Here is a 17,282-nt window from a genome sequence, read left to right as displayed (position 1 = left end):
CCATCAGCATCAATGATTATTTAATATTTATATTACAGTAGCGCACAGAGGCTCCAGTCAGGCTATGAGCATCTAAAACAAAATATAAGCGTTTAATAAGGCATTAGAGTGGTCATAATGATTCATTATTTTATTTAACGATTTGTTACTCATTGACCATGTGCTCGGAATATGAATCACAAGGCAAGTTTTTTTTATTTTCCCTGGAAATTTTCCCTGGATCCGTCTGAATCTGTTTCAGGTTTTGATCTGTCATCACATGCATAGCATGAAGTGGAAAGATAATTAAAAGCCAGTGCTAACTTTTATTGGGCCGTATATTTAGATTTTGTAAAAACAAAAACCCAAACAAATTAAAAATACCCAACAGAAATGTTATTTTTTTCCTTTAAATCTTCCATTTGGAAAAATCTGAAACCAAATACACATTCCTCTGCCATGTTTGCAATCCAAACATTGCAGCACCGCAAATCTGGAAATGAAACCAGCTATAAACAAAGGTGAATCTCACTTCTCCAATTAGTATCACTGACGCTGAGACAAATGTAAAAAGTAAACAAATAATCAGTGAAAGGTAACCTGGATATTTAATAATCAGTGAGTCATTAACTGATGTCGGTCAAGAAATGGGTTCAATTGTAATATGTGATTTTAAAGTTGACAGTGTCATTTTAAACCATGAATATATAAAAAATTCTCACCACCAATGAAAAAAATCAAATTTTTACAGTCTTGCAAAAAAATCAAAGCATAGTTTGTTCTTCCTGTGAATGTTCTGAAAAAACAAAAGGAACTTCTCACTGATAAGAACTCACTGTTTTCATTAAAAAGCTATTTTGATTGCAAGAAAGTGGCAAAATTTCTTTGCAAAAATTATAATGCCTCTCTCTGACCATGCTGGGAGTCACATGGCTGTGGGTGCATCATAGTAAATGTGGCCTGTCCAGGGAGCCCATAGGAGGGAACAGAAGAGTCCTACCTGAACTATAACTCCCACATGTCAATATGCTACTATCGGGAAATGCAGTTTAATGTTGAACTAGCACAAAATGAAACATTTTGAGTCAGTTCACATAATGTTCTGATTCAGAAAATGTGTCATTTTGATCAAAAACACAGAAAGAAAACATTGTGCCATTTCTAAATTTAATTTTTTTGAAATGTTTTGTTCTGAGCAAAAATTTGATATTTAAACTTTGCATCTGCATGTGGGAAAAAAACAAAATGTTAAAACGGCAACATTTTCCATGGGGCAGAAATCCAATTTTCACTCATCTCTAGCCAAATCCTCATTGACAAAGCCCATTGCATCTTGTTTGTGTATGTAGTAGAAACTATTATAAAGTTAACATTTCCCAGCTGTTACTACATAGTTACTACTGATATCTACTATTATCAGTGCTCTAGGAATTTGTAAGGACTGATCTTAGATATCACCAGGTATGTGATGACTGTTGGCAAATGATGACATCGCAAAGGTGATCTCTCTGAATAGTTTCACTTAGAAGGATCTGGTGTTCTTTAGCTATAAGGATCCCTTTGATGAAAATTAGGGGCAAATAACCAGATGAACTGAGCAAGTTTTAAAAATACATCCTGCGCAATGCCCTAAACCCTTATATTGTAGCTGGTGTACATTTTGCAAAGTGGCGAAACAATGACAAAAGCTAAGGAGAAATATCTGGACAAACAGTTTAGAAGCTCCCAACCCATGTTCACAAACCTCATAAATGCACAAATTCTGAAAGACTGGCTGAGCTGCTAGAACTTGGGACGCAACTATAAGCCGGGTAGCCAGGATCGCATCGAGAGCACACACTCTGTCACTGGACACAACAAATGCTTTCATATTTTTTTTAACTGAGTGTATGCTGCTAATTAACAGCCTGATTCTGCAACTTTTATTCACTCTGCATAGTACTTACTCACACAAGCAGTCCCACTGAAGTCAAGGGGGCTACTCGCATATGTACTACTCAGTGTAAAGGTTGCATAATTGGCCATTTGAAAAGGCCAATGCCTGTTGTCCTTACCTCGGGCTGGATTCTTAGTTACATTGGTGTAAATCCAGAGCAAGTCCAATGGCTTCAGTGGTGTTACTCCTGATTTACACTGAGATCAGAATTTCCCCCTGAGTTTTACACTCCCACTACAAACTCCTGCTGACATGGGTACAAAGGGAGTTTGTCTAAACAGGGACCTAGTAAAAATGAAAAACTCAGTAATCTAAGTCAGGCACTGCCCTGCGTCGGAGGAAGTGTAAGGCTACCATATCCCCTGGGGAGATGTGGGAGGAACTCTGTCTCAGGGAGGGATATATGATGGCAACTTGCCTTCAGGAGGTGCAGCACCCAGAACTTCTGAAAGGAACAGCCATAATCCAGCCCTTAAAGACTTCAGGGTTTGACCCAAAGCTCGCAGTAGGTAATCTCAATTTCACAGGTTTCAGAGTAGCAGCCGTGTTAATCTGTATCCGCAAAAAGAACAGGAGTACTTTTGGCACCTTAGAGACTAACAAATTTATTTGAGCATAAGCTTTCATGGGCTACAGCCCACTTCGCTGGATGCATAGACTGGAAAATACAGCAAGAAGATATTTATACATACAGAGAACATGAAAAGTGGCCTCTTACAGTATGGCTACTTCCACATTTTCATGTTCTCTATGTATAAATATCTACTTGCTGTATGTTCCAGTCTATGCATCCGATGAAGTGGGCTGTAGCCCATGAAAGCTTATGCTCAAATAAATTTGTTAGTCTCTAAGGTGCCACAAGTACTCTTGCTCCTTTTGCTCAATTTCACTGTAAGTGAGGCTTGGCTTAGCTGCTGGAAAAGTAAACACAGTCTAGACTCTGAGAAAATGCAAGGAAATATTATGAAAGCCAAAAGTATAACTGGGTTCAAAAAAATAATTAGATAAGTTCCTGGAGGGAAGGTCCATCAATGACCAAGACTGCCAGGAGCTCAGACTGGATGACAGGAGATGTGTCACTCGATACATTGATCTGTTCTGTTCATTCCCTCTGAAGCACCTGGCATCGGTCACTGCCAGAACACAGGATATTGGGCTAGATGGACCACTGATCTGACCCAGTATGGCCGTTCTTCTGAAGTAATTGGTGGTCTTCAGCCCAGCCCTACCTATGATTCCCAAACTGGTACAGAGAAACTCACAGATCCCACTTTCAAAGTTCAGGAAAGGATTCCTGTGTGCTGTGCAAAGCAGTTCCTCATGTGATAATAATGTTAAGAGAAGCTTCTTATCACTCAACCCGTTCTCCACAGCACACTTGAAAATCTTTTCTTATTTGGATTTTGCATGAAAAGAGCGAACTGTAAAATGCTACATTACATTTGATTACAAGTGAAAGCAAGGACCATTTGAAATGATTGTGAGACAGTGAGGGCTTTCATTTTCCTCTTAGCAGCACTCACTTAGCTCCCATTAATGTCAGTCAGAGCTAGGCGGGCATAAAAAGAGGAGAACGAGGCCCAAAGGAATGGAAGAACCTGCTTTAAAGATGTCACACAGTGCTACGATAATCAGGGAGAAAGAGAAGTAGAAAGAGACATACTGGAGAAGCTGACCATTGCGAAGTGCTCACACCGGTCCCCGGTGAATTCAATCGGACACCTAACGAAAGAAAGAAAACCAGAAAGAGAGAAACAAGATAGCAAAATGATATCAAAGTGGACTGAAATGCGGCCCCTCCTGATGCCACCTCAGATCCCTTCCACGATTCCTATGATTTGCTTTCAGCCTGATCCCTTACCTGTTTCCCTAAACCCTAACCCAAACATTATATCAAAACATGCCCCTGGCTAGACCACTCTAAGTCCAGTGCTGTGCTGTGCCGAGGAGATTTAAGTAGTGTGGTGCATTTTTTGTCTTCAAACATACTTTGCTTAGGATCTGGCATGTACAATCGCAAAGGCAGTTTTTCCAAACATCTCTGTCCGAAGAATCCATTTGGACATCTGGAGGAGGAAAAGGGGACAAATCACAGAACAAATCTGGCAGCATCCTCGAGGCTATGGTTAGAAATAAAAGTGCATAGTGATGAATGGAAAAATAAAAGTTAAAAGCTTTATGTACAGTTCCTGCATTTAATCTCTGCTTTGTTTAATCAGGCTTCCTTTACGTTAATATTCTGTTCTTTTTGCGGCCAAGAGTCAGCAAACCCATCCTTTCGTTCTAGGCCGGTCACCTTCCTACTCACCTGCCGATCACTAATCACCTCTACCAGCTGCCATCTGACAAGAGGGGTAGTAGGTTCTGTGCTATCGAGCAACCTTCTTGGAGACTAGCGTTAATGTCACTATGTACATAGACTGGCAGCAAGTACCACAGAGTGATAGAGCTATTTGGAAGTGGTGCACGGCAAGTGTCCTACTCCATCTAATGCTGTTATTCCCTAGAGGTACTACAGGAAGCTCCATCACTCTGCCAGGGAAACTGTTGTGTTGGGGTTATGGAGAGAGCATTCTCAATGGTTTTCCATGGTAAGGGACAGACAATAAAGCTCCACTGGAAGAAGCCCCCAAGACTCTGTTCAGATGCAGGGGTCTCATGACTCCCACGGTCACTATTACTGCACCAGGATGGTCTGCAAGCACAAGGCCATATTCAGCCATCAGTTACACAAGTGCAAATCCATAGGAACTCCACTCCAGTCATTACAGTGGTGTAACAGGGTCAAGATTTTGATTTGTGGCTCAGGCAGCAGCAAACCAGTGATATGCCTGGACTAGATCCCTGAGTGTGTCTAGTTATTGGCGTTCAGTGTTCAGGGACAGAGTTACACATGGGAGGCACTGGAACCATGACCTTTAGCACTGATGCATGTAGCATGTTGTTGGCAAAGCCAGTCGAAAAGGATGAGAAAGTTGCTTTGTCGGAAGGTTCTTTTAACTTGACCCATAGGAATGAACCTCAAAAAGTTGGAGTTTGGAGGTTTAACCCTGAACAATTCAAATGATTCTCCAAAACCGATGGAGGCTCCCTTCTTCCTCGTTCTCCTTCTCCACCCTTTCTCCTAGCCTAACCAGGTAGTTCCCCAACACTGTCCGTACCTGTCCCTGACTCTCTGCTCCCTCTGTCTAACTCACAGACCTCTCTCTCTGATCCCAAATGAGCTCTCTCATCACCCAACTCCCTCTCCTGGCACAGGCCGCCTATCCTTTGGTGACATCACAATGGCCAGGGTTACCTCCTATTCAGTCAGCTGGGCTCTGGCTGGCAGCAGTCTTTGTATATTACACACTCTAGAGCTGCAATATTCAGCCTGAGGCTCGGGACCTGCAAGTGGCTCTTTAATGTGTCTCCCGTGGTTCTCTGTGGCACATGATATTAATACACTGTGTGATTTAATTACTAACCAATCAGGATGCTTTTACTATGTTACTAACCAACTGTAGTTGATAAAATAATGATACTTGGTCAGTCATTTTGTGGTGACAATACTACAGATATAGAGATAATAGCAGATGAAGCAATGAAGTCACACGACTGTGGCTCTTTTGGGTAATGTTGATTGCTAATTTGACTCCTGACCCACTGAGGTCTGAGTATCTCTACTTTAGAGCCTCCCATTGTCAACCCTCCACCAGAATAGTTTGCTCCGGACTCTCATCCCGGGGAGATCCTAGTACTCATTAGATTGAAAAGAATTGTTAGCCCTACAGTGACGGCTAGATCTCTATCAGCCAACAGATCAGAGACCGAGAGATACGTTTCATTTAAAACAGGAAAGTTGGAAGCTTGAGACTGGGGCTGTTTCCTCTTTTTCTCCCACTCCATTATATAAGCCCCATCAAAGTTTCAGTTGTCTTGATATATTTTTGAATGTCTACCCTCAACCTGACCTCAAGGATGATTAGATTACGGTCAGCACTTTAGTTCTTACGTGTAATTTTTCTGTGATTCATGGGTAGACCTACTTTCATAATCATAGTAGCATCAGCATTTTTGGCTCACACAGGAAAAGGGAATTAGACTCCAAATTCCTCTGCAGCATAACTTTGCTGACTTCACTGAAGTTACACCAGGGATCAGGGCGGGTCTAGCTTTTTTGCTGCTCCAAGCACAGTAGGCAGGCTGCCTTCGGCGGCATGCCTGCGGGAGGTCCCCGGTCCCGTGGATTCAGCCTACCCACCGCCAAATCCGTGGGATCGGCAGACCTCCCGCAGGCATGCCGCCAAAGGCTGCCTGACTGCAGCCCTTGCAGGGACTGGCAGGCCGCCCCTGCCTCCCCGCTTGCCGGCCTAGGCACGCACTTGGAGCGCTGGTGCCACCACTGTCAGGGATGAATGTGATCTACCAGCTGCAGAGGGGCATGCTAATTTTTATATAATGCTGACTGAATTACTGGCAGCTCCATACTCCATAAAAAACAGACATCTTCCCTCCACCAAATTCACACTAGTACTTTCTACCAGTCTACAGATAAATTACAGGGGAGAGAGAAGGAATTGTTTATTTTTTAACGATATGCAACGTTTAGCATGATCAAAGCTTTTTAGTTCAAACACGTTGACAGATTAACTCTGTACTGTTGCTCAGGGGTAAATAGAACTGTCTTTTCTTGCAAAGTGTATATTTAAGGAATACACTATGAATATACACATAATTCAGTGGCAATTCAATACAAGAAAAGAAAAGGGCTGCATTTCAACTTCTTGTGTTTACTTGTTTAAAGGAACACTGTCAACTTGCTTTGGTCCTACATTTACCTGTTTTGAAAAGGAGGGAGAGGTTAGAAAGTGGAATGCTCCCCTGAATGCTTTAGAAATGGAGGGGATGTTGTTTTTTCTTTTTGATTGTAACACTTCCCTCCCTTGTTGGAAACACAAACATGTATGTGCTTGTGCATGAGGAGGGGGCCAGACCAGGTTCCCCATCTGTGTGAGGAAGGGCTGTGCAGACTAGGGCTGCATGGTTCCCCATCCACACTGCTGCGATTACCCAGAAGGGGAATGCAGACACCTCTGAGCTGGAGGACTCCCCTCTAACAGGGCATCCAAAGACAGCTTACACCCAACCTTGTCCCACTCACTCCTGAATGTGCTGTGTGGAGCTCTGGGGCAGCTGAGAGTCTCCCGTTATACATTCAGATTCTGCTAGGAAGCTAGGCAGTTCAGTGTTTGTAACATGCTTTGTGAACCTTAAACTAAAGCCAGTACAGACGTGCAAAATATTATTCATAGATTTTTGGGCCAGAAAGGCCCAACAAATCATCTAGTCTGACTTGTGTAATACAGGTCACTCAGATACCCCTGTACTGAGCCCCTTAACTTGTAATTGACAGTCCAGGCTGGTCTTGATTTGAAGACTTCAAGAGACGGAATATTTGCTGCTGTCCTTGGTAGTTTGTTCCAGGGCTGATCACTCTCTGTTAGAAATTCATGCCTTGTTTCTAACTGGAATCTGTTTGGCTTAAACTTCCCATTCCAGCTTTCTGTGCTAGCTCAATGAGCCCTTTAGTACCCAATATTTGCTCCTTATACACTGAAATCAAGTGAATCTCAATCTTCTCTTTGATCAACTAAACAGACTGAGCTCCCTATTCATTATTGGTTAGGATATTTTTACTATTACTAATGCTATTTTACTATTGCTAATAATTTGCAAATGCTTCTACTAGCCCCTGGCTGGAAAATCTCTACTTCCTGGTAACTTTCAATGGGTAAGGCAATCCCAGTACATTACTGTGTCATTGTCTCAGGTTCCCAGAGGAGTCAATTCACAGTCACACAACCTGTTCTGAAAGTGGTGCTGTCGGGAGGAATATCATGGCATGTTTGAACATCATGACACTAGACGTAGGCTATGGCTATGTTACAGCTTACGTCAGTATAAGTTATGCCGCTCTGGGGTGTAAATAAGCCACACACACAGACCCCGAGTGCCGTAAGTTACATCGACCTAAGCGCTGGTGCGGACAGCGCTATGTCAGCGAGACAGCTTCTCCTGCCACCTTAGTGTCCGTCACTTGCTGGGCTTGGAGTGATTAAGCAAGGGGAGATCTCTCTCCGGTTGACTTAGAGCATCTGCATTAGCAGCACTACAGCGGCGCAGGTGTATTGGTGCAGCTGCCCCACCATAAGCTCGGTAGTGTAGCCATGCCCTCTAAAATCTGCTGTCAGGAGCAGCAGAGTCTGCGGCAAAGTCAAATCAAACTAGTGCCATGTGCCAGTTTGGTTAGGCCAGTGGTGAAATGCCTGACTCCCATGCAGATGTCAGTGTACCTCAATGTTCAGACACTTGGGGTCTACATAAAGCATGTCCACAGATGTCCTGCTGGCAGGGAGATGAGGGTAGAAGTGCCAGAAGCTCCCTAGAACTGGGAGACAGCGGTGCCCTAACCTTGGCCCCACCCCACCGCTCCACCCCTTCCCCCTGAGGCCCTACCCACCCCATTCCCCTGAAAGCCCGCCCTTCCCCCCAGTGATTCCCTTTTGCTGCCTTGTAATGCTAACCAGAGAGATAGTAATGCCTGGATGAATCCCAGCCCTCTGGATTGCTGTGAACTCACCCTTTCATTAAGGGAACTATGAGTAAGTTAATCAGAGCCCCCTACGTAAGACAGTGTTTTGGACTGAATGGCTGGAGGAGGCAGGAATTTGTGGATCACAGCTGGCAATTTTATTTTGTGGAAATGGAACCAGTCTTTGGGTGGGGGGTGGGAGGAAGCAGACATGATTCTATATGGGGAAGGGAGGGCTGTTAGGGGAGGGAGGAGTGGGGAGGGAGAAGCAGAGGGTGTTGGGGCTGCAGCGAGGAGAGGAAGGTTATGCTGGAGGATAAACAGGGATAGATGGTAGGAGAGGCAAGAAAGATTATGGACTCAGGTGTGGGAGGCATGGCAACCTTCAGCTCTGCCAGTGCACCCCAACCCCCATGTCCCCAACTCTACCAGTGCACCCCAATTCCCTAAACCCTAGCTCTGCCCATGTACCCCAACCCCCTGAAACCTCAGATCTGCCAGTGCACCCCAACCACCCTGCACCTCCAGCAGTGCCAGTGCACCCCAACCACCTGTACCCCAGCTCTGCCAGTGCACCCCAATCCTCTGTGCACCTCCAACTCTCCCAGTGCACCCCAATCCCCAGACCACTAACTCTGCCAGCGCATCCCAATCTCCCTGCACCCTCATCTCTGCCAGTGCACCCCAATCCCCTGCACTCCCAGCTCTGCCAGTGCAACCCAACTCTCCCTGCATCCCCAGCTCTGCCAGTGCACCCCAACCCCTCTGTACTCTCAGCTCTGCCAATGCACCCCAAGCCCTATGCACCCTTATCTCTGCCAGTGCACCTCAACCCCTGTAGCCCAGCTCTGCCAGTGCACCCCAACCCTCCCTGAATCTCCAGCTCTGCCAGTGAACCCCAACACCTTTGCACCCCCCAGCTCTGCCAGTGCACCCCAACCCCCCTGCACTGCCAGCTCTGCCAATGCACCTCAACACCTTTGCAACCGAACACTATTCCACTTTGCTCCAGGCACTGCACGTGAGTTGGGTTATAGGAGAAGGGAGGCACTAGAAATGTTTGTATACCAAAGAGTGAAGAGTTCAGGAAGATGCGTTCCCTAATTGTGGTGGAGAGGCCCAGCTACAGTAGTGGGGAGGGGGCCAGGCTGGAGGCGGGGAAACACACTGAATGGGTCAAGGGCATAGCTTGGGAGGCATACTGAAGCACAACTAGTGGGCATAGCTGATGTGTGTGTAAGGTAGGGTTGGGGGAAGCTGGCTCAGTATGCTAACTGTGGGACACGATATAAACAACTGCCTGAATGACTACTAACCAAGCTTTTCCTGGAAATTTTTCCTAGGAAATTCAATGGCAATTCTGCTTTTTAAGATTGGGTGGTGGTAGGTCATCCCCTTGAAGGCTGCTGAGTAAAGCAAAACTCAAACATCTGAAAATGAGGAAATTTCACAGTTAAGGTTACCCGTGCAACCTTAACTCTGCCCTCTTTCAGCAATGCCCCAATACGTGCTGTTAACATGCACACACCTTTACACTGCCAACCCCTTAGTTGCTGAAATATACAACCTTTTGCCTCCTTTTACAACCCATTCATTTCTCACTCACCACACACACAAAAAGGGGGGTGGGAGAGAAGTCAAAAAAAGCGAACAGAATGTTGGGAATCATTAAGAAAGGGTTAGATAATAAGACAGAAAATATTATATTGCCGCTATATAAATCCATGGTACATCCACATCTTGAATACTGCATATGGATGTGGTCAGTCCATGTCAAAAATGGTAAATTGGAGTTAGAAAAGGTTCAGAAAAGGGCAACAAAAATGATTAGGGATATGTAACAGCTTCCATATGAGGAGAGATTAATAAGACTGGGACTTTTCAGCTTGCAAAGGAGATGATGAAGAGTGGGGTATGATAGAGGTCTATAAAATGATTACTGGTGTGGAGAAAGTAAATAAGGAAGTGTTATTTACTTCTTCTTCTAAGTAGGGGTCACCAAATGAATTAATAGGCAGCAGGTTTAAAACAAAGAAAAGAAAGTATTTTTTCACACAACACACAGTCAATCTGTTGAACTCTTTGCCAGAGGATGCTGTGAAGGCCAAGACTATAATAGGGTTCAGAAAAGAAGTAGATAAGTTCACGGAGGATAGTTCCATCAGTGGCTATTAGCCAGGATGGGCAGGCATGGTGTCCCTAGCCTCTGTTTGCACGAAGCTGGGAATGGACGACAGGGGATGGATCACTTGATGATTACCTGTTCTGTTCTTTCCCTCTGGGGCACCTGGCATTGGCCATTGTCAGTAGACACGATACTGGACTAGATGACCTTTGGTCTGACCCAGTATGGCCGTTCTTATGTTATACAAGTTGCCTACACCATCTTCCCTCTACTATCTTCAGGTGAAGTGTTTCTTAAACTGTATACATGTGGCATTTCTTCTGGGGAACTGGCTGTGTGAGAATGTACGCCAGGATCTGGAACCTCCTGAATCATACAGTGCCCAGGGCCAGTGTGAGCAGGTCCTATGTGCATATTGAGACATTCCTTGAAGAGGGCAGAGGGAAGGTGGCATGGGCAACTTATTTTTTTCTTTTTGTCCTTTAACAGTGTTCAATAGAATCCTGTGGGTCAGAGTGAGTGGAAAGGAGGTGAAGAGCTTGTACATTTCAGCAACAGGGCATGGGCAGACAAAAAGTGTGTGTGTTAACAGGGTGTACTGGGACTGTGCTGAAAAAGGGCAGAGTTAAGGTTTCATGGGCAACCTTAACTGTGCATTTCCTGGTTTTCAGATACTCAAATTTTACTGAAGTCAGCATTCTGCAAGGGGATGACCCACCTCCAAGCAAGCTTCACTCTGTGTTAACAGTTTTTTGCCATTGGATTTAACATTTATTTTAAACATAGCACCTGAAGTCCTCACACAGGCTGGGATCCTCTGTGTTAGGCAATCACTATACAAACATACAGTAGAACCTCAAAGATATGAACACCAGAGTTATGGACTTACCAGTCAACCGGATGCCATGTGAAACCAGAAGTTATTCATCAGGCAGCAGCAGACACAAAAAACAAAGAGAAAACACTGTACTGCCTTGGGGCTTTAACCCTGGGGCTCATGGCTTCAGCCATGGAATGTTGGGGTGGTTGGGGCACCAGGTGGAGGGGTGCCCCAACATCTGACATCTGCCTCTTGGGCTTTAGACCTGGGGGAGCGGTGGAGCTCAGGGCTTCAGCCTCGCGACTCCATTCCTGGCTTCAGCCCCGTGGGGGTTATCAGGGCTTGGGGATTCAGCCCCATGGCTCTGTTCTTGGCTTCAGCTCCATGGGGGTCACTGGGGCTCGGGGCTTTAGTTACAAAAGGAGCACCAGTTTCTGGCCCCAGGGCTCCCCCTCATAGCTAGAGCCCTGGTGCATCCCTACCCCTGGCTGAAACCAGGAGCACAGCAGTGGGGAGCCCCAAGCTCCAGCCCTCCAACAAGGCTGAAGCCAGGAGTGGAGTCATGAGACTGAAGCCCCAAGCCTCAGCACTCCCCCCAGGTCTAAAGCCCTGATCCTTACTGCTCTGGTGGGGCAAAAACCCAGAGCCCCCCACCCAGAGCTCCAGTGGCCCCTAGGGTCAGAAGCCCTGACCCCCCACCTGGAACCATGACCCCACCCCAGCCTGCAGCTGCAGTCCCAACTCCCCCATGGCTGAAGTCCGTAATGTCTTGTTCAGGGTTATAGAACATTTCAGAGTTAGAAACAACCTCCATTCCCGAGGTGCCCATAACTCTGAGATTCTACTGTATAAAAAAACGAAAGTCACCACCCCGGAGAATTCTAAATCTGGCAAACCTATTTGCAGGTAGTGAGCCAAAATTAGAACATTATTGTATTTGCACCCACCCCAGAAAAACTGAAAAATGATAGGAGTGGGGCAGAGGGAATAAATCCCAGGGGAAGAAATTGGCAAGAAATTAAGCAGCAAAATAAATATACAGCATCTGTGAAAAAAGATACACAGGGAAATACTAATGCAATAACAGCTACTGTATACACCATCTCCAGGTCTCACTGCTAAAAGCCTAGCAGTCGAGGGCAGAAAGAACCTTCCATGCGTAATTTGGTACATACCACAGGCTCCCCATTATCTAGAAAAATGTGGGCTTTTATTTTTTACTTATGTTGAATCATTGTTGGAAAAATACTAGGTTTGAAGCAATAGGATAGAAAACTCTGTGAACCGGAGCAAGTTTTGTGAATGCAAAAACTAGTTTGCATGATCACAAAACCTCCAATTTCTCAAAGTTTACCCATCCTTAATGCAGTTGCACAGCTGAGCCTCTGCTGGGCATGGCAATCACACGTCACATCACACACATTCTGCATTCATTAGCTCACTGATTTTAGAGGCAAGCTTCCTGAGCTATAAGGCTGCATCTGGAAAGTGTGCAATATCTGACACCATCTCCAGCCAGGGCTCCCTTTAGTCCCTGCTGCATTAAATGTATGAAGAGGGATATCATTTCCTTAGTATTGTCCTCCATCAGGTTACAGCCCAGATTCTTCAACCTTTGAGGATATGGGCCTACAGATCTGACTGGAAACACAGCATAAATGTTTAACAGGGAGGGTAATTAACCCTTGGAACAATTAGCAAGGGTCAAAGTGGATTCTCCTTCACTGACAATTTTTAAATCAAGATTGGATGTTCTGCTAAAACACATGCTGTAGGGATTATTCCGGGGCAGGTCTCTGGCCTGTGTTATACAGGGGGTCAGACTAGATGGATACAATGGTCCTGTCTGGCCTTCGAATCTAGGAATCTGGAAAGTATACCGCAGAACAATGAGAAACGTGATGTCCCTTGCTCCACGTCGAAGAAGGGGGCGAGATGGGAAGCAGCGTGCTCCTTCCCTGGGAGCCAGCACATGCTGCAGGGATTTGGTAACCTCTGGGGTCGGGGCACGGTTAGTGACAAAACATGTTGTCTTACATACAGTACGTGCAGAAGGCTGACATTCCAGAAGGCTTCCATTGCTGTGTGCATGTGACCAGCCTTCAGCTGGGCTTTGCCTGCAAAACCTTTGTTGGCTGTCCAAAGTCTCTCTCAGAGTTCTGTGCACCCCATTAAGTTTCAAAGCTCCTGCGTGGCCCACCTGGGGGGTAGGGTCTTTCCACAACTAGCATCTCCCTTGTTCCCAATCTTATTCTCAGCCATGGGCTGGTACATCTCACTCAGTCTGGATTGTGCCTCTAAGGCACAGGCCTATGTTAGGAATGGTGCAGAGCTGCACTAACCTGTGAGGAGCACAATGTCTTGCCCCACTCCCTCGTCCACCTTGGGAGCAATCAGGCACCACCATCTTTTAGCTCAGTTCCCTCTCTGTGCCTGGCCAGCTCCATGCGCCAGTTTGGTAGGGGATTGGCATCATTGGCCTGCCTCTGCCCTTCCCCCTTCGGCTTGATCTGCAGCCCCACAGGGTGACTAGAGCGGACCTCTGTGCTCCTCCAAACAGCAGGACTATCACTCTCCTTGTCCCTCACTCAGAGCATACATTGGGGGAGGGAAGGCCCCTCGCACACCCACATGGAGTGAGGGACCCTCTGGTCCCTGTTTCAAAGCAGATACAACCTAATCTCTGCACACTGCTATAATGTGGCTCTGAGAGGGATCTTTATGGGCTTGTATACACATGAAATGCTACAACTGCAGCACTTCCATGTAGATCTACCTGCACCGACAGGAGGGGCGCTCCCATCGGCGTAGATAATTCACCTTCCTCCAGAGGCAGAAGAATTATTCCAGCAGCCTAGGGCCGTCTACACTCAGGTTAGGGTGTATAGCTGCCTTTCAGGGGGTGGATTTTTCACACATCTGAGAGATGCAGCTATGGCGATGGAAGTTCCCAGTGCAGATCAGCCCTATGTGTCAGTTTTACCTGCCCACTTTCAGGTGATACCACCCCTCTAACAGCTGGCACATTCCCTTTGCTCTCTACATTGTTTCTTTAATTAAGATCACAATAGCCAGTTGGGAAACTCCTCAGCATAGAACATAATCTGTCACTAAGAAAAGCATGAGAATGAAGGTGGTTTAATTTACGAGGATATGGAGAAAATGTAGCAAAAGGACACCTGGCACTTAAATAAGTGAATGGAGAACTGTTTCAGGCATGCTGCTTACTTGTGCAGAGGGCTGAAAAAAAGCATTGTTCTGTCATTATCCCCCAACCAGTCCCAGAGAATCATGCACTGAGCGTACCAACAGGCTGTGCTCCACAAAACAGCCACCGAGAAGTGGAGAAAGCAGTGCGAGCAAATGCTAAGGCCTTATCAAGACACTCACTGTACAGTAAGGGCCGAACTGCAGCTGGCCCACTTTCATGCCCACAGAAGACAACGGCACAATTCCCATTGGCTTCAGCCTCAGCAGGGTAAAGTTCCAGGCTGTTTCTTAAAAAGAGTTTTATAGACTCTGCTGCTGATTAATCAGGTTCCAGGGGAGCATGACGAGAGGGGTGGGGAGCGGAACATACCCCACAGCATCAGGAACTAAAGCACCTCAGCAAAAGAACTGAAAAGCGTAACTGCCCCAAATCAGCCTGGACACAGCGCCATTTCATCCCACTCTTGACTGTTTGCATCGTAGACAGACCAGGACTGGATGGCGAAGGGATTTGGATGGGACATGGGATTTTCACCTCTAGCTCACCAGTTTCTACCCAGCCCAGATTAGCATTCAATGGCTATTTGGGGACCTATGTGATAGGAGGTAGTAGGCATCAGTCTCGTTCCTAGTGGATGTGTGTCCACATAGGTATGTGTGTCCACTCTAGGCATCCTTGGTCCTACCTCAGCTCTGGGGGCTGGAGACGGTTTCCTCTGAATGTTCCTTGCAGCCCTACGTTTCTAGGATTCCATAAGCAAACCACCACAGTTCGGACTTCTAGCCCCCTGGTCAGCAGAGAGGCCATGGACGGAGTAGGAAAGAGACTGAATTCTACAGCTGGCCGAATTATTCATTGCAAATAAATAATCTACATAATTTAGGCCTTTTATCTGTTTGCAAATTGTTCACTAACAGACCCTGAACTCTGCCAAATTTATTTATTGTTCTTGCTGTGCATTTATTGTTCTTTTCACTGCTTGTTGTTTGTGGTATGTGACTGGTCAGCTATATCACATGGCATTGCCTCTGCCCCCCTCCCTCTTGATGGGATGATTGAAGCTTTTTAAAAGAGGGGAATAATGAAAAAAAAATGGCAAGTTGTTTGCACCATAATTTGCATGCCTGGGGTGGAGGGAGGATGGTGTAGCTATAACAGTATCATTGTGGATTTTATAAATCTGACCCTGCACTCAGGAATATTGAGAGAAACACTTAATAAATCAAAAATAAATAAAATACAAATAACATATTGGCTTCTCTTGAAGCTCTGAGGTAGGAATTGTTGAAGAAGCCGCAGCAGAATACAGAACAGGGTGCTGGGAAAGAAACAAATCAGCGATTGCAGAGAAAGAGGAGCACTTGAACAAAGACTAACGGAAGGTGGCTCATGTCACTTTCCCAGCAGAGCACAACCGATCATTTTCTTGTCTCGGTCACATTATTAAGTTGATTGAGAAGCACTTCATGGATCCTGACACTGTGAAGAAGATGAACTGTAATACTAAGTGAGGGCTTGGCTACACTTGCAAGTTGCAGCGCTGGTGAGGGGGTTACAGCGCTGCAACTTACCAGGTGTCCACACTTACAGAGCTCAGCCAGTGCTGCAACTCCCTTCCTGCAGCGCTGGCTGTACACCTGGTCCGCTACGGGTGTAGCGAATCCAGCACTGCTGATGCAGCTCTGCTCATCAGGTGTGGACACTCTCCAGCGCGGTTATTGGCCCCAGGTATAGAAGGTATCCCAAATTCCTGTATACAACAAACCAGAAGGTACCCCCCGGACAACTTTATTAAAAAAACAAACATGATGCCTTTGCTGCAGCGAGCGAGGGAGCGAGGCTTGAATGTTCACAGCTGTTTGTTGAGGAGACAAACAGCACGGCGGGGAGGGGAGGGAGTCCGTCAGAGAGCGCTTATACTGGTCTGAAGCCTTTTACATTTAAGAGTGATTGAGAGAGGGGTGGGGAAATGGCCAGAATTGCAGCAGGGAGCTGCACACACAGTGTCTGCTCCAAAATCCACTCTCTCTGTCTCCCACGCTCCTGTCACACTCACCCCACCCCCTCTTGACTTGCAAGGCAGGAGCTGTACAGTGTCTGCTCCAAAAATCCACTCTCTCTGTCTCCCACAAGCTCCCTGTCACACTCCACCCCACCCCCTCTTTTGAAAAGCATGTTGCAGCCACTTGATAGCTGGGATAGCTGCCCACAATGCACCATCCCCAACAGCCGCTGCAAATCCTGCAAATGGTGGACAGACTGCAGCGCTGGTCGCTGTCAGTGTGGACACACTGCAGCGCTGGCCCTACACAGCTGTACGACCACAGCTGTAACTACCAGCGCTGCAAAAATGTAAGTGTAGCCATGCCCTGAGGCAGCTGTGATGGTGGGGAAACTGGGGGTGGAAAATATCAGCTTGACATAACAAAGATGGTACTACGCGCGGCGTAAGGGGTGGGGCTGTCCATGAAATGTTGCAAAATTCTGTGGATTTTTTTCTCCCATAGTGTGTGGATTTATTAGGAAAATATAAATGGGACTCTGTGGAATTTTGAAGCAACCTGACTCAAAAGACATGGAAAATGCTTGTTTTTTTAAAGCAAATTATTTATGTACATTTTTGAGTAGTTTTCAATC

The 17,282-nt window shown here is 46.0% G+C and overlaps 1 protein-coding gene across 2 annotated transcripts in view; it reads right to left on the bottom strand.

Moving 5' to 3' along the window:
• The window catches only part of NRG2 (neuregulin 2), a 339,799-nt gene that overhangs the window by 60,841 nt on the left and 261,676 nt on the right, over positions 1-17,282 (bottom strand). For both annotated transcript variants that reach the window (XM_075068052.1, XM_032801760.2), the window contains exon 5: positions 3,905-3,981. In XM_075068052.1, coding sequence (XP_074924153.1) covers positions 3,905-3,981 — 77 coding nt within the window. The remainder of the gene's footprint in view (positions 1-3,904; positions 3,982-17,282) is intronic.

The sequence above is a fragment of the Chelonoidis abingdonii genome, chromosome 7 (genome assembly GCF_003597395.2).
Source record: "Chelonoidis abingdonii isolate Lonesome George chromosome 7, CheloAbing_2.0, whole genome shotgun sequence".
NCBI classification, from domain to species: Eukaryota; Metazoa; Chordata; order Testudines; family Testudinidae; genus Chelonoidis; species Chelonoidis abingdonii.
Note: the sequence above shows the minus strand (reverse complement) of the source record. Positions and strands in the feature narration are given on the sequence as shown.